General features: G+C 46.6%; 1 protein-coding gene across 1 annotated transcript in view; it reads right to left on the bottom strand.

The window, feature by feature from the left end:
• The window catches only part of DOC2A (double C2 domain alpha), a 97,267-nt gene extending 92,016 nt beyond the window's left edge, over positions 1-5,251 (bottom strand). The window contains exon 1 of the mRNA XM_029606946.1: positions 4,999-5,251. Coding sequence (XP_029462806.1) covers positions 4,999-5,251 — 253 coding nt within the window. The remainder of the gene's footprint in view (positions 1-4,998) is intronic.
• Between the last annotated feature and the right edge of the window lie 12,786 nt (positions 5,252-18,037).

Genomic DNA, 18,037 nt, shown 5'->3' with positions numbered 1-18,037 from the left:
GCAGGGAATAAAGAACATTCACAGGTGATTCTATCTCTGCTATCTCACTGTATTACACTGCAGGGAATAAAGAACATTCACAGGTGATTCTATCTCTGCTATCTCACTGTATTACACTGCAGGGAATAAAGAACATTCACAGTCAACTCTATCCCTGCTATCTCACTGTATTTCACTGCAGTGAATAAAGAACATCTGCAGACGGTTCTATCCCCAGTATCTCACTGTATTACACTGCAGGGAATAAAGAACATCCGCAGGCAGTTCTATCCCTGCTATCTCACTGTATTACACTGCAAGGAATAAAGAATATGTCCAGGAGGTTCTATCCCTGCTATCTCACTCTATTACACTGCAGGTAATAAGGAACTTCCACAGGAGGTTCTATCCCTGCTATCTCACTGTATTACACTGCAAGGAATAAAGAACATTCACAGGTAGTTCTATTCCTGCTATCTCACTGTAATCCATAGCAGGAAATAAAGAGCTTCCACAGGTAGTTCTATCCCTGCTATCTCAATGTATTACACAGCAGGAAATAAAGAGCTTCCACAAATAGTTCTATCCCTGCTATCTCACTGTATTACACTACAGGGAATAAAGGACATTCATAGGTAGTTCTATTCCTGCCAGCTCACTGTATTAAACTGCAGGGAATAAAGAACATTTGCAGGTAGTTCTATTCCTGCTATCTCACTCTTTTACACAGCAGGAAATAAAGAGCTTCCACAGGTAGTTCTATCCCTGCTATCTCACTGTATTACCCTGCAGGGAATAAAGAACCTTCACAAGTAGTTCTATCTCTGCTATCTCACTCTATTACACTGCAGGGAATAAAGAACATCCGCAGGAGGTTCTATCCCTGCTGTCTCACTATATTACACTGCAGGGAGTAAAGAACATCCGCAGACCATTCTATCCCCACCTATCTCACTGTATTACACTGCAGGGAATAAAGAACATTTGCAGGTAGTTCTATTCCTGCTATCTCACTGTATTAAACTGCAGGGAATAAAGAACATATGCAGACGGTTCTATCCCCACCTATCTCACTGTATTACACTGCAGGAAATAAAGAACTTCTGCAGGTGGTTCTGTCCCCGCTATCTCACAGTATTATACTGAAGGGAATAAAGAACATCCGCAGGAAGTTCTATCCCTGCTATCTCACTGTATTACACTACAGGGAATAAAGAACATCTGCAGGTGGTTCTATCCCTGCTATCTCACTGTATTACACTACAGGGAATAAAGAACATCTGCAGGTGGTTCTATCCCTGCTATCTCACTGTATTACACAGCAGGGAATAAAGATCATCAACAGGTGATTCTAACACCGCTATCTCACTGTATTGCACTCTAGGGAATAAAGAACTTCTGCAGGTGGTTCTATCCCTGCTATCTCACTGTATTACACTGCAGGGAATAAAGAGCTTCCACAAATAGTTCTATCCCTGCTATCTCACTGTATTACCCTACAGGGAATAAAGAACATCTGCAGGTGGTTCTATCCCTGCTATCTCACTGTATTACACTGCAGGGAATAAAGATCATCAACAGGTGATTCTAACTCCGCTATCTCATTGTATTGCACTGTATGGAATAAAGAACATCCGCAGGCAGTTCTATCCCTACTATCTCACTGTATTACACTGCAGGGAATAAAGAACATTCACAGGTGATTCTATCTCTGCTATCTCACTGTATTACTCTGTAGGAAATAAAGAACATCCGCAGTTGGTTCTATTCCTGCTATCTCACTGTATTACACTGCAGGGAATAAAGATCATCAACAGGTGATTCTAACACCGCTATCTCACTGTATTGCACTCTAGGGAATAAAGAACTTCTGCAGGTGGTTCTATCCCTGCTATTTCACTGTATTACACTGCAGGGAATAAAGATCATCAACAGGTGATTCTAACTCCGCTATCTCATTGTATTGCACTGTATGGAATAAAGAACATCCGCAGGCAGTTCTATCCCTACTATCTCACTGTATTACACTGCAGGGAATAAAGAACATTCACAGGTGATTCTAACTCCGCTATCTCACTATATTGCACTGTAGGGAATAAAGAACATGTGCGGGCAGTTCTATCCCTACTATCTCAGTGGTACATCCACAGGTGATTCTATCCCTGCTATCTCACTGTATTACACTGCAGGGAATAAAGAATATGCCCAGGGGTTTCTATTTCTTCTATTTCACTGAATTACACTGTGGGGAATAAAGAACATCTGCAGTTGGTTCTATTCCTTCTATTTCACTGTATTACACTGCAGGGAATAAAGAACATCTGCAGGTGGTTCTATCCCTGCTATCTCACTGTATTACACTGCAGGGAATAAAGAATATGCCCAGGGGTTTCTATTTCTTCTATTTCACTGAATTACACTGTGGGGAATAAAGAACATCTGCAGTTGGTTCTATTCCTTCTATTTCACTGTATTACACTGCAGGGAAATAAAGAACATCTGCAGGTGGTTCTATCCCTGCTATCTCACTGTATTACACTGCAGGGAATAAAGAATATCTGAAGGTGGTTCTGACCCTGCTATCTCAATGTATTACACTGCAGGGAATAAAGAACATCTGCAAGTCATTCGATCCCTTCTATCTCACTACATTATACTAAGGGGATAAAAAAAATCCTTCCTAAATGGTTCAATTCCTTCTATATTACTGGGCAGGTCTATCCTTCTGTCTCACTGTATCATCCTGAATAAATATTATCCCCAGGCATTTCTTTCCCATCTCACTGTATCTAGGTAGAGGGAATAAAGAGCATCCTCAGTCATTTCTATCCTTTCTACTTTGATGTTTTTAAGCTTTTCTACATTCTATATTTACAATCAGCAAGGAACAGATGGTGAAATGTGGCAGAGTTTTAAATTCTTGTACAGTATCTATTAAAAGAAATGAATGGATTGTTTTCTGGACAGAGCAATGAGTTACTGTAATAGGGTTCTCTCTATCAAGGGAATGAGTGTAACAGCCCAAGGAGTCATAAGATGATGATGGAGAGAGAGATGCTCAGGAAAAATATGAGGACATATATCTTTACTGGGTAGTAGGTGCCCGGAATAGCCTTCCAGTGGAAACAGAATTAACTGAAGTCATGGCAGAATTGAACAGATAGAGAGGTCAGCTGTTGGCGAGAGTAGAGCAAAAGAAATGGAGGGCTCTGGGAACTGGTCTAGGTATAGAAACGTGTATGCAGAGCCCCCAGTCTCCCTTGGCAGCTCAGTGGTAGATTCTGCAGCACTAGCCATTGAAGGCTTTGGGGAACAGACAAGCCTTCGTGGTCCCGAATTTCATGTAAGTCAACTCATAACAACATTCCACAGCACTGCAGAGGGAAGGATGAATAGGGAAGGAGAAAAAGAGAGAGGGAAATTCCAGAATCTGGGGGGAGGAAAAAGAAGAGGAAGGAAAGAAGAAAAGGGAGATCTGAAAGGGGTGACAAAGAGGAAGGCAGGTTGTGGGTCTGAGGGGGAAAGAGGAAGAGGGAGGGTCTGGGGGAATCCAGATCAGGGGAGGGGGGAGTGTCTCTCTCCCACATCCAGTCCTATTTCCCCTATATTCCCACTTTCTGTCTCCTCCTCCCCATCGCAATCTCTCTGATAATCCACCTGTCAGTTGTCTTTTTCACCTTGTCCTGCCAACCCACTTCTCTCACCCCATCCCACAAATCCTTTCTTTCACCAGACCCTTGCCAATCCTCCCTATCATCCCCATCCCTCACCAATTGATATCTTCTACCCTCCCTCTAGACAACTCTCACCTCCCCCTCACAACCCACTTTTCTCCTTTTCATCTCTCCTTGCCGAGCCCCCCCAAGCCCATCTGCTACTATCCCTCCCTCTCTCCCTCACAATTTCCCCTTTCTCCTCCTCCCTCCTCCACTACCAATCCCCCCCCCCCCCCCTCCATATTGATCCAGGCTGGCAGGAAGAGGAGAGCGGCAGTGCCTTGGGCTGCAACCTTCTCTTTTGCTGCCCAGAGCCGGACTCATACTTTTGATTGCAGAAGACACTGTAGATCCATGCAGTCAAAAGCACAAGTTAAGCCCAGACAGCAGAGGAGGGGGAAGGACACAGCACGAGGCACCATTGTTCTCTTTCTCCTCCTGCTAGCCCAGATGAGCATGTGGGAGGGGAAAAGGCATGGAATTGGCAGTGGAGAGGGAGAAGACAAGAGTGGGATGAGCCCAGGAGGATAAAGAATGTGGGGGGGGAAGGAAGTGCACACCTGTATGCTCAGGCAATCGCTGCCCCTCCCCTCCCAATCTGGTACCTACTTTCCCATAATTCTGTGGGGAATCATCCAATTCTATGGTAAGGGTTGGATTTTGTGTGAGGCTTGGGGCCCTACCTATATTCTCATCTTTCCAGAATGGTAGAGACTGACGAGGATAGATGGCAAAGAAAACAGCAGTACAGTTGAATCAAGAATCCCTAAAAAGGAGACAGGGAATGGTGGCAGGGGCTTTGGTTGTAATCCTCAAATGTAACTGGAGGATGATGGTAAATTGCTTGGCCTGGGCAGTAGGCTAACATAGCCCTATTTCCTAACTAAGGACATAAAAGATAAGATCCAGTCTCTTGCAGCTGCCCGGGGATGTACAGCAGGTAGCTGGAGATATTCTTTACACAGTGGTCAGTGGGTAGGAGAAGGTAAGGGTAATGACCAGAAGTAGAGCAATGTAGGTGATCTAGCTTATACAGTTGGAGGCTGAGCAATGTTCTTAGAGTAGTGAGGACATGGGCAACCAGGCATATTGGGTGAGCCAAATGATTCTTTTCTGTCAACATCTACTATATCATTATATAACAGTTTCTCACTATCAGCGGAGTGAGTGTAACAGGTCTCTTACAATTACAGAAGTGAGTGTAACAGGTTTCTTGCTATCAGTGATGTTGAGTGTATCGGGTTCCCTCTATCTGGGATCAGCCTGCCATTCCCATTAAATGGAAGAAACTAAAACCACTTACTGGAGTCATCGGAGTCATAGCTGTCCAGTTCCTGGTTCTCTTCTGCGGCCCGCCCAGCAGAAGAGGGGATATCTGAGGGAGAGGTATCAGTCTGGTCTGAGGGGGAATGCCCTTCCTCTGAGGTTGGGCCGGGACTGTAACGTGGGAAGTAGTCTGAGATCTGCTTGATTGGCCGAATAGGTCCTGGACACACGTTGATGGCCATGTGCTCTTGGATACTGATGGTCATCTTGTCTCCCTTTCTGACGGTCATACATGCACTGTTTTCCATAAAAAAGCCGAGAAATGTTAAAGAAGAACTGCCCTTTCCCCTCTCTCACAAAACCAACAAAAAAACACAGGTCCCTCCTTGAGTTTCCTACAAGCCAAAATAGCAAGTAGTTTGGTGCCCCTCTCATGTGTGGCCTAGATTGCATTCAATTTATAATTTACGTTTTCCAAAATAGTGTTCAAAGTAGCTAACAACAGATAAATAACACACCAACATTAACAATTATATACATTCAATAGGGTTCCCCATATCTCAATTCTCTTTAAAAAAAAAAAAAAGCACACCATGTTCAACTCCATTAAACTGACAAGGTTGGGGAGTTTCCACTTCCGTTAGTAATGCCTTGAAAGATGGCCACCTTCAGAGTTCCATGGTGGCTAGGCCTGTTTATATTTCAATTTTAAAAAAGCTGTTACATTTGTATTTTACCATGCATATACTTTGTAGTATAAGAAGGTGGTAGGATCCATTTGTAAGAGCATCCCGTTCAGAGGTTGCCCTGAAGGATTGTGCCTGTGAGGGGCTAGAGATACCTCTGGGATTTCCAGAAGAATCAGCGATGTGGTTCTTCAGGGAGGCTTGCAGACATCAAGGAGCCTGTTGTGTGAAGGAGAGCAGCTGCAGACCTAAAGACAGGGTCTGTAGGGTCTCTCTCTCTCTCTCTCTCTCTCTCTCTCCCAAGAATAAGGGAGAGAGCAAGCAAGTCTGATGCTTTCCATTCACATTGTACTTTGATGTCCTAAGGTCAAGGATAAGGAGGAGTGACAGTTTCCCAGGAAGTGGAACATAGCACTTTCTCTTTGGATATTTTCAGGGAAGGAGTCTCTGAGCTCAGTAGAGTTCCAGTCTGGGTGGCTAAAAGAGTTCTGCAAACCACACAGCAATTTGCTGTGATTCTTCAGAAAGAGGGAGTTTTATGCTGAGTTTCCTAGTCAGTGTAATCTGGTTGCTTCACAATCGGGGAGAAAAGAGGTCAGAGCCATTCAGGTGCATCAAAGAAAGGAAAGAAGAGGAGAATTGCAGCTATCTCAGGGGTCCTAATAGGAACTCCAGAGTTGATGCCCAGTCGGAGATGCTGTGATACAGAAGCAAGGAGGATCCTGTTTGCCTGGCTTGTGAATGTGTTGATGGAAAATAAAGATTCAACACCAAGTAAACGCACAGGATGCCAAATTATCACAACTGAAGAGGTTTTTGTTACAGTAAAGCAAGGGTGGCCAACTCTGTCCCTCGATAGCCACAAACAGGACAGGTTTTCAGGATGTCCACAACAAAAACGCACAACATAGATTTGCATGCGCTGCTTCCATTGATGCAAATCTATCTATCTCTACCATTTTGGTTTATTTAGTTATTTAATTTTACCCTTTCCCTATAATTGCCTTTTTAATTTTATTTTAGCTTTATAATTTAAGAGAACAATCTCTTACCTTTTATTTTCTTTGCTTGGGTATTGAGGCTCTGCGAGGGGAACTTTCTCAGCCGGGTGACAAGCTCTGGAACCTGGCTGAGCTAACTGGACCTGCTGCAGCCCTTCACGGTACAATCAAGGAGCCCAACTATTTTGAGTGAGTTTCATTTTTACTTAGTTCACTGCTCCCTCCCTGTGCCCTCCCTTCTGTTTATTATTTCAGATCAAAGGTTATTTATCATTTAGGTTTTTCACATATACTTCTATTTATTGTTAATTTATTTTTTTTTAATTATACATCTAAAGGGATTCCTCACTCTCCCTTTAATTTTGTAAGAGGCTGCTTCAACCGCAGTCCCCATTGCCTATATTTCAAGAGAAAAAAAATAGCCTGGGCAGTAGGGAAGACGCATCCTCAAGCAGACTCCAGCAGAGCCAGGGGGACAAAGAAAAGTACCAGCTGGAAGACTATGAACATCTCCCAGTTTCTGGCTGGTGCCCCAAAAGCTGCAGCTATGACATCAGCTGCAGCCTACCTCCTGGCCCACTCCACAGAGGCATCGTTAGCCCCAGGCACACTGGGCCCATGGCCCCAAGTCCAACCTGACAGTGTCCTCAGTCTCAGGGGCACATCTAAGGGGGCAGCAGTGGTGGTAACACAACCACGTGGCACAGGAAAAGGCACTGAGGCAGCAAGCAGAGCGATGTGTATCTGAGTAGTTCACTTCCTGGTTCTGCCCTGGCATAGCCAATAGGAAAGCTGAGAGCAGCAGGGGCAGGACATAGGCAGGGGCAGGGTGAGCCAGAGGGGGCCAGAATAAGAGGAGAGCAGAAGGGGAAGGGACTCGGTGGTGTTGATTGCACAGGGCCAGAAGAGGAGGAAAGAGGCAGCAGCACTAAGAGAGATGATCTGGGTCGGCCTATGTGGAGCTCAAAGAGGAGGCTGAGCTGTGCAGGTGAAGCAAAAGACAGCTGCGGCTATTTTCTTTTCCTGTGCAGGACAGGACAGAGGAAGGAGGTGTCAAGCTTCATTGAGGATGGAAGACTAGTTCTCTCTCTCTTCCAATCCTATTGAAGCTTTCCACCTTCCTCAAGGGGTCAATGAGATGAGCTGGGGGAGGGGAGGAGTTTCAAGCCTCAGGAGAGAGAAGAGAGCAAAGTGGATAGGAGGGGTATTGTATCTGGGATGGGGAGGTAAGAGAATGAGGGGTAAGAGAATATTTTGAGGACTTAGTCTGGTTAAGGGGAAGAAACCTATCCAGCCCACAGTGAATGAGAGAGAAGCCGGCATAAGTGAGAAGCTACTGCATGTGTGAGTGTAAGGGGAGTCTGCCCATGTTAGTGTATGTGTGAGAGAGAGAAAGGAAAGCACATTGTGCATGAGAGGGGGAAGTGCATGCATGTATGCATACATGAGAGAGGGAATCGCTTGCATGTATGCATATGTGAGAGAGAAAAGTGCGTGCATGTGTGCATACGTGAGGAGGGAAGAGTGAGAGTGTGTGCATGTGAGAGAGAGAGTGAGAGAGGAGAAAATTTCTGTGCTCTCCTACCCTACTAATCCCTGAAAATTTCAAGGTGACCTGAAATCAAAAGTTCCCAGGTAAGGAGAGTGGGGGAATATTTTTATCATTATTTTTAATTATTGGGTGTTATTTTATGTCTGCTGTTTTGAAATATTTTATTGGTGTTTGGAAAAAATTTTAACATTTTTATCAGTTTTTAATTATTGGATACTCTGTCAGTTATTTTGAAATATTCTTTTTATTAGTATAGTTTTACTATTATGATTGATGTTTTATATTTCTTGATTGATGTTTTATGAGGAATTGTAATGAACCTGTTTTTCCATTGTTGCATTGCATGCCAGTTCTGGCTTTTTGTAGTTTCCAGTTCAGTTTTTCTCTACATGTTTCTAGTTAAATGTTATGGTCAGTTTATTCTGTGTTTGGTGAAGGTCGGTCTATGTTCTGCGTGTGTGACTGAGGTAAAGTTTTCTGTTAGCATGTAGTTTCTGTGTAGGGGATGTATAGTAACCGGGCTTTCTAATAGCAAGAAACACATTTAAAAAAAATCAAAGAAAATTCTTTTTCACACAGTGCATAATGAAACTCTGAAATTCATTGCCAGAGGTTGTGGTTAAGGCAACTAGTATAGCTTGTTTAAAAAAGGTTTGGATAAGTTACTGGATGAGTGTTTTGTTTTTTTTAAATGACTTTTGTATTAGCTCACATTGGGGCCGATGCAATAACGTGCGCTCAGCCGAGGGCACTGGTTAACCCATGGCTGTCCAAAACGCACATCCAAACCCCTCCCCCCCCCTCCCGCAAAACTAATAGCGCTCATCACATGCAAATGCATGTTGATGAGGCTATTAGCTAGTACCCCCGATTTAAAAAAAAAATGTCCGCCTGACTTGTACAGATTAATGCTCAAAAATTAACGCCAGCTCACAGGTTTTTTTTGTGGTGCTTTCTACTTAATATTGTTGCGATACTAAACAGGAGGAACTACAGAAAGCTGCAACAAAAAAAAAAACAAAAACTTGTCAGCGGTCAGGTTAGGAAAAGGGACCCGTGGCTGTACATGCATGGTCAGTTCTCCTGGGCGCTCGATGGCATGGATGTGCTAGGGACGCGCAAATTATCCATTGCACGTCCCTTTTAGCGCCAGCTCATTAGAATATGAGATCGAGCGCCCAAGAGAGGTGTGCATGATATTGCATCGGCCCCAATGTGCCTGATCTTGGAGAGAGTTGTTTTGGTGTTCATGAAATGACGCCAGAATTTTAATATTTTTTTGTAAGGCGAGTTGTAAAGAGAAATGCAGTTCTTCTGTTATATCATTTTATTTATTTTATTTGCTTTCATGTAATTATCTATCCTATCATGATAGCTCCAAAGGGTGTGCAATAAATAAATCAGCTAAAAACACAATATCAAAACAGACAAACATCAATAGCAATCCCTGAAAGAGAAAAACAGAAGACTTCCCTGGGTCTTGTAATTGTGATGCTTCAATGTAATAATCAAATTCCTGCGGGGTGGGGAGATGGAAGGGACCCATAGGCCTGTGCCCTGGATCTTTCAAGTATCTAGCAACACCCCTGCCCCCACCCTCCACCCACACTTCAAAGTGCTGCACCTGCCAAGCGTGGAGATTTCACACCGGCAGCGGCCCATGCTAGCATCGCTCCTGCACTGCCGGGAACACTGCAGCACCGCCGAATGCTGGGGCAGAGATCCCTCTTTCAAGGGACTCTTCGACGGTTGGAACCACTTTGCCAGCCACCCCAGATAAGGTATATGTCACCCAGCCCTCCCATGGATCAACCCAAAGGCATGGGGTCAGGTGCCCAGACATGGGAGAGGCGACCGGCGAGGCCCACGTAATGGCACGAGCTAAAGTGGTGGGCCTTGCTGCCATAGGGCAGCTGGAAGGACATATGAAAAAATAGTATTTTTCCTCTGTGTGGGCACCACACACGTGGCATTTGTGACTGGCACGGTGGTTGGAGGGATTCGTCATTCCAATAGAGCCCCTGGAGGTCCCTGGAGCTAGGGTGGTACTGTCCAATGTTCTAGTCTATATACTTGAGACAGTACTTTTGGGGAACCTGTGCCCATCGCAATGAAATCCCTGGGGTGCAGGCACAGGACTATACTGCACGTCCTCTCCTACAGACTGCAGGTGACCATGAAACTGCCTCAGGGCGGGGCGGGAAGTGAAGGGTTCATTCCACATCCCCTATGACGGGGCCCGACACACAATCTACTATGGGACACAAGAGGTAAAGGTGCTTCCTGTGCCAGGAGGTAGTGCATACTCGCAAGCTATGCCCCAAAGAAAAACAGCAAGTATGTCACCCCCCCCCCCCCCCCCAGGTCCCTCCTCTGCAGCCCTTTCATCTGTAACTGCTACCAACAGCCCTACAGCTGCAAAGCCCCTCCCACCCCAAAACCCATCTGCATCTCTGGGGGCCAAGGTCCTAGCGTCCCTCATATTTCTGCTAGGCCTTGACCTGTCCCCACCCCTCTGCCACGAAAACAACTGCACACACCCTCCACACAGGCACAACCGCCCAGGCCAAGGAAGAGCACGGGGGGGGGGGGGGGGGGGGGGGCGGATCACTGGGGTTTCCAAGACCACCAATAATACAAGCCCTACTGCTGAACCTGGCAGGAAAGAGCAGAGTTCCCCACGCTTGCCGAAGAAAGTGGTCCAGGAAACTAGTAAGGCACGCCGGAGGAGAATGAGGGAGCAGCTTCTCCACTTTCCATCTCAAAGAGCGTAGCCCCTGGCCCCAGTACCTCCGAGGAAGTTACCACTGCGAATGCCACCTCGCGGGGAGCTGCCTCTGATGAGAATGTGGCAGTCACCTCAGCCCTGCCAACTTCAACAAGGCCGCAGAGGCATCCACTGCACCTTCGCTGCCCCAATTTCAGCAGGCGGAGCAGAGACTGCTGAGGAGAAAAGGGAGCAGGAACATGGAGAACGCCCACCTGCCCCCGTCGCTGCCCACACATTTTCCAACACCCATGGAAACACCTGCCCTTCCCAATCCCACCCCTGTTCCATCCTCTCTTGATACTGCTTACACTGGGGAAGGGGGGGGGGGGGTGGAGAGAAGTGATAAAGCACGGGAGGAGGGAGAGGGAGGACACAGGAGTGGAGTAGGGTGTGGGACGAACGTACAGGGAAGAAAAACCTGCTCCCAAACTGAGGAGGAGGATATGGGGGGGTCAAACCAAAAAGATCTAGGCCCAATTACCAACAAGGGCCGGGATCAGGGGCCTGAAGTACCAGCCCTGCCACCCCCCCCCCCCCCCCCCAGTAATTACACCATCTGTGGTCTGATCCCCGAAACAGCAACTCTCTCGGGCAGAGAAAGACCCCCCTCAACATATTTATTTTGGGGAAATCCTCCCACTGCCGTCGCGGCTGAGAAGGGCGGAAAATCTTCCTCCCGGTGGGAACTGCCAGGGAATCTTCTCCCCCTTTCTCCAACCACACAGCGGCCAGACCACAGCCCTCTGAGTCTCAGGTGGCTGAAGAGGAGGGGGAGAATCTCTCAGGGTTACCACCCGGCCAGGGTGGAGAGCAGGGCCGGCGCAAAGAACTGCTCTGCTGCTGTCCCTCCCCTGCCCCAATTCATGCACTCTCTGTGCCGGGCCCGTCAAAATAAGCCCAGCTCCCTCCAGCAATCTATATTATTAAAAAACTGACACCCGCCCAGGCCCCCATTGTGCCCTAGTAAACCTTGCAGCCCAGCACACGCATCTCTCCTACTCCAGCACCCTCTACAGACGCTCACAGTTAGGTTATGCATTTATAAGAGATATTAGATGGAAAAGAATATTCAAAAGTAGAGTCTTCTGAGGCAAAAATATAACTTACAACCAGGGGCGTAGGGTGACTGCCGAAGTTGGTGGTGTATTGGAAAATTTACTGCTGCCATGTGACCGAAAAACACGAATTTGAGATTCTTCAACAGAATTATATCTGATCCTCTTAAACGTGCTCCATTCCCCAAAAGTCTCCCCAGCCCCCCCATACGCACTCCCATGAGGCCTCAAATTCATCATTCACAACCCCAAAAGCCTTCCCAGGCACTAATACAGATCTCTGAGCCCCCAAATATGGAATCCATCCCCCAGAGAGCCTCCCTTACACTGATCCCCTCAAACTTGTGACCCATCATCCCCCAGCAGGCTCTCTATCTTTGTATTTTATTAAAATGTGTTAATCGCTTAGGCCTAAACCCTAAGCGATATACAAGGCAACATGTGTTTGAGGCTCAGGGATCAGGGATGCATATGGGGGATGTGTATGTGAGGGCCTAGGAAGGCTCTCTGGGGGATGGATCACATGTTTGTGGCTTCAGGGGTAACTGAGCACGCCCCCGAAACACATGAGGGGGCGTGAACGAGCAATATCTATAGCAGGCCCCAAATTCTAGAATACATTACCAGTGGATCTGAGACTACAAACTGATACTAAAAAATTCAAGAAAGAGCTTAAAACATGGTTATTCAGCTGTGCTTATGCAGAGCCCAAATGAGAACAGCTAGCCTGACTTTTGGTTTACTTTTTAGCGGTCTTTTATTTTTTTTATTATTTTACTTCTAAAAATGTTATTAATTTCTTATTATTTGCTACTATTTTTAGTTAATATATCTGCTTGAAACCTGTTTTACTGATTTTATACTTGTAATTGTATTTTATTATTCTTATAATATTGTAAACCGTTGTGATGGTATATCTGATATGACAGTATATAAAACTCAAAAAAACTAAACTAAACTAAACTAAACCTTTCAGCATGAGGTGCTCTATGTGAACACTGCCATGCCAGGAAGACTACTGCATGTCAGGGTCCGGCTCAAGAGCGGAATCATTAATTTCCTGCATGTGAATATACTGAGTGCAGGTCCCAATAGAAAACAGTTCTTCTGCTAGATGTCAACCTATCTTGACAGCTTGGAAGTTGATGATGGTGCTCGGGGTGATTTTAACTGCACCCTCAAGGCCCTGAACAGAAACAACCAGAAGCCACATCTGGCCTTGTCAGCAGCCCTAAAGGAGTTGATCTGCCACTTCTCTCTGGTTGATGTCTGGCAGGAAACCACCCCAAGACATCTGACATCTTTGAGTAAGTCTGAGAGAAGGTAAGGTGTCCCAGTTCTGAAGCCATCGGCTCTATATATCAAACCACTTAATGTCATGAGCCCAGTCCCGTGCCATCAGGCTGGCACCTTTCATGGTCTACAACACTGTGACTGTGATGGTGGGGCTGGAGTCAGTGGAGCCTCAAGTTGCCTGTTGGCAGTTTAACTACTCCTGTCTGGAGGATCAAGGCTTTGTGATGTCGGTTCGGGAATTTGGGGGAGATTGGCATGGCTACTAGACAGAAGATTTCTCACTGAGTCAGTGCTGGGACAGCGGGAATGTCCACCTCCAAATCCTCTGTCAGGAGTATTCCAGAGGTACTAGCAGGAGGAGTGATGCTGGGATTGAGCAGCTTAAGAGGAAAGTGCTCAATCATGAGAAGCTCCTGCCTGTAGAGCCTGTATATTGTGAAGAAATGCGCCTCCAGGAGCTAGTCGAGCATCATAACTGGGGTGTGTGTGTGTGTGGGGGGGGGTTATATCAGGTCATGCATTCAAATCCTTAGGGAGATGGATCATGGCTGACACTCCCAAGAGTTGGAGAACAGAAGAGAAGCCAAGAATCAGATAGCATGCTTGCTGTCTGCAGACAGCTGTCTTCTCACTGATATGGAGACTATTTGATTCAGAGCTAGAGAATTCTATTTGATATTCTTCTCTCCAGATACTATCGACCCAGACGCCTGCAGGATATTATGGCAGGAGCTTTCCACAGTCGGTCAGGATAACAGAGAGTGGCTGGACAGACCTCTCAGTCTAGCCGAGTTCTCTGAAGTTGTAGGTTTGATGCCATACAACAAGTCTTTAAGCATTGACAGACTGTCCATTGAGTTCTTTCACCATTTCTGGACTAAGTTAGGGCCCAATCTTAAGCGGGTTCTAGAAGAAGCCCTCAAGACTGGACAGTTATGTCATGCTGTCACACAGTGAACTCTAATACCTAAGAAGGGGGATCTGCGTGTCCTGAAGAACTGGCACCTGGTCTTGCTGTTCAGCACATACTATAAGATCATAGCCAAAAAAATCTCGCTGCAGCTTAAGTCTGTGCTAGCGGACATGATTCAGCCCGACCAGTCCTACACGATCCCAAGCTGGAACATATTTCATATCATTTTTCTGATCTGGGGGATCTCATCCATCTCACTTGCAGGACTGGTCTGTCAATTGCTTTTCTCGCACTAGACCGGGAGAAGACAGTCGAGAGGGGTAAATCACAGATACCTCATGGAAACCCTGCATTTAGTTTCAGCCCGCAGGTCTTCTCCAACTCTGTACAGCTCTGCAGAATAATTTGTGAAGGTCAATTGGTCGCTGATAAAACCTCTGGCATTCAGGCAAGCACTAGTCCAAAGGTACCTTCAAGCCTTTCCTGTACCTCCTATGCAGGATATTCACTGGGCTGGTGCTGCAGGAACACAAGATGTGGGTGGCCCTCTTGGCTTATGCCGACATGCTCCTCATTGATCTGGAAAGGGTGCAGGTGTGCCAGCAGGTGTACTCTTCTGCATCATCAGTAAAGATAAACCGGGCCAAATGTTCTTGCCTCTTAGTACAATTACAGGTGGACACACTCCCCAATGCTTTTTGTAATCTAGAATGGAGCTGGGAGATGTTGAAATACCCAGGAGTCCACTGGTCAACTGTGGAGGCCACAGCCTCTGTCAACTGGTGCAAGCTGGAAGATAAGGTGACTGCATGCCTGAACTTGTGGATGGGTCTGCTGAAGCTGCTGACCCTCAGGGGAAGGGCCTTGGTAATCAACTAGCTGGTCCATGAGCTCCTAGCCCAGACCTGGAGCAAATTGCTAGATTTTCTCTGGTCCAGGAAGCACTGGTAACTGCAGGTGACCCTAGCCCATCTCATGGATTTTGCAACACCTCATGTTATCCATCGCCTGCTCCAGGAGATCAGGAACACCATGCCACCTGACCAATGTTCCTTCAATGAGTGGGATCTGCAAGCCATATGGTCCCACTTAACTCAGAGTCCCATGCATCCAGATGAGCTCCAAGACCCGTGAACCCTCTTCAACCTCCCCACCCTGACAACCCATCTAGGTTATGTCAGTTTACCCCATGTTTCTGCACAGTGTCGAGGCAGAAGATCTATTTGCTCGTTGTTACACTCTCCTCCTCCAGAGGGGAGGAGTTAGCAATCTGTTATCGCTCACCCCGCCAGGAGGGTGGAGCTAGCAATCTGCTCTGCTGTCTCCTGAAAGGGGGAGGAGTAGCGATCTGACATGACCTGCTCCTCCAGAGGGGAGGAGTTAGCTATCTCTAGATCTGTTAGTGAACTGCTGTAGATGCTCCTGTAAGGAAGGAGGTAACAATCTGTTATGGATCAACTCTCTCAGGGAAGAGGAGTTGGCAATCTTGTTCAATGATACTCTACTGAGAAGAGGAGCTAACAATAGGTATTGTACTTCGCTACTGGGATAGCAATCTATCATGCCTCTGCTACGGAGTAGCAATCTGTTATACACAGGCTGCTGGCAAGTCCCATAGAAAGAGAGGTTAGCTATCTATATAATACTTCCGTAAGCGGTGGTAGTGGTCTGTAGTGGTTGGCTCCCACAGAGTGACAATAGTGTAAGGAATGACCACTAGGAGGAAATGGTGAATCCCTGGGCTGATGGCAGATGACAGCGCCCCCAGGAGGAGATCCTGAGAGGAACCACTGGCTAGGCTAGAATATGAAATAACATAAATAGTTCTTTATTAGACTGGAAGCTGGACCACCAGTGGTGGCAGTAGTGAGTCAATGTGTTCGGCAAGGCTGAAGTCCTTATGATACTGGAATATAATCTCTGGGTCGCTGAGCTATAGAGAGAGACTAGAAGTAGTGAGTAGACAGGGTATACTGGATACAAGATGGTACACTCACAATAGTAGATGTCTGCAATGGTCTCTATGCCACAGAGAATCTTCAGTACATTCAGGAACAGGAGCCGTAGGTGAGCACTGGCTCCAAACAGTCTGTAATAAGAACTCACAATAGCTGTATGTGAAATGGCTACTAGAGTAGAAGAGAGTCTGTAAAGGATTGTAGGAACATGGGCCCTCGTGGAGCGAGTACCGGTTCCTATCTGTAATCTTGCCAATATATCTCTCGATCTCCATACCTGCGATAACGTCTTGGACGGAAGGGAGTCTTCAGAGCTATAGGAATGTAGGCCCTCGTGGAGCGAGTACCGATTCCTATGTACAATAGAACTCACTGTGTTCATGTCCACAATCGCTTCCAGGCAATGAGGAGTCTTCAGGAACGTAGGCCCTCAAGGAGAGAATACCTGATCCCGTCTTGGCAATCTGAAATCAAGAAGAGAGAGTGGAGCCCCCGTGGAGCGGGTACTCCTGATAAGTTTGAAAAGGCCGAGCAGTGGAGAAGGATTCCCCTGGCTGACTCGGATCGCTGTTGCAAGTAGCGTGGACTGCCGAAGCAAGTCCTGTTGGACTTCCTTGCTAACTTGTTAGAGATTAGCAAACAAAGGCCTTTTAAAGTGGAAATGGATGACGTCACTACGGGGGACACCTCCAAGGTTCGCACCCTTGCTGGTACAAAGTCTGGAGCGGGCGCGTGCCCTTACGTCATCAGGAACATGGCAGATCCGTAGAGTCAAGCCAGCCCAGGGACACCAGGACCAAGAGGCAGGGAGAAGCCGCGGCTGCATCCATCCGTCAGAGCCTAAGGGAGTCGCTTCCAAGGTAGAGAGGGTGGAGCGAGGGGCGAGAAGAGGCACGAACGTAACACTCGTGCTGCACACTAGGCAGTTCTTCACCTTCAACTCCTGCCCAGATACCATCTGGCAGGAAGCTCTTCTGCCGTCTGACAATGAGGACTCCCGGTGGGCATCCTTTTATTCTCGGCCCATCCAGAGACCCACCAGGGACCTGAGCTGGAAAATCCTGCATGGTGCTTTCAATAAGGCTGAGCTTTTATCCCACTTCACAGATTCCTCACCCTCCTATCCCTTTTGTGGGAGGACAGAATCCATGTTTCATGTCTTTTTCTTTTATGCTAGGCAGTAGCCCTTTATTCTTTGGTTTAAAAATCTGCTCCTGCAGGTCTAGTTGCTTTTCTCCCTGCACATGTTTATTTTTGGGCATGTCACATCCAGGACCCTAGCCTACAGGGCAAGGGTCCTCCTCGGCAACTTCCTCCTAGCTCTTGCCAAAACGTCCATCTACAAGACCAAGAGAAAGCTACTGGATGGGGAGACAGCCTTGGACTATGGGGGTCCCGTTCCGGGTGAAGGTGCGCTCCCACTTCCAAGCAAAGCACCACGTTGCAGTGTCTTCTGGCACGGAGGATACCTTTGCTAAACAGGGGGCACTGCACAGCATGCTCTGTTCACCCACTACCCAATGGATTTTGTTCTTCTCTATAACATTTAATTGTTTGTCCCTGTGCACTGTTTTTGATTTACAAGCACGTTATACTGGATTTCTTTGAATCTTAATTTAAACTGGTTCTTTTCTTTGGGTTTCCCATTAAGGACAATCAGAATTTCAAGACCTGTATGCATTAGGGTAAAACCAGAACTAGCTTAACTTGTTCCTTATAACATTGAGCTAGCTGGCATCACTAACCCCCCCACCATACCTTTTGTGTAAGTTTGCATGTAGGATTAATTTTCTCACTGGTGATATCTATTGGATGTACACAGAAGAGCGTGTGTACTGGTTCCTG

Source organism: Rhinatrema bivittatum, chromosome 6 (genome assembly GCF_901001135.1).
Source record: "Rhinatrema bivittatum chromosome 6, aRhiBiv1.1, whole genome shotgun sequence".
Lineage (NCBI taxonomy): Eukaryota > Metazoa > Chordata > Amphibia > Gymnophiona > Rhinatrematidae > Rhinatrema > Rhinatrema bivittatum.
This window is presented reverse-complemented; position numbering and strand designations above follow the sequence as displayed.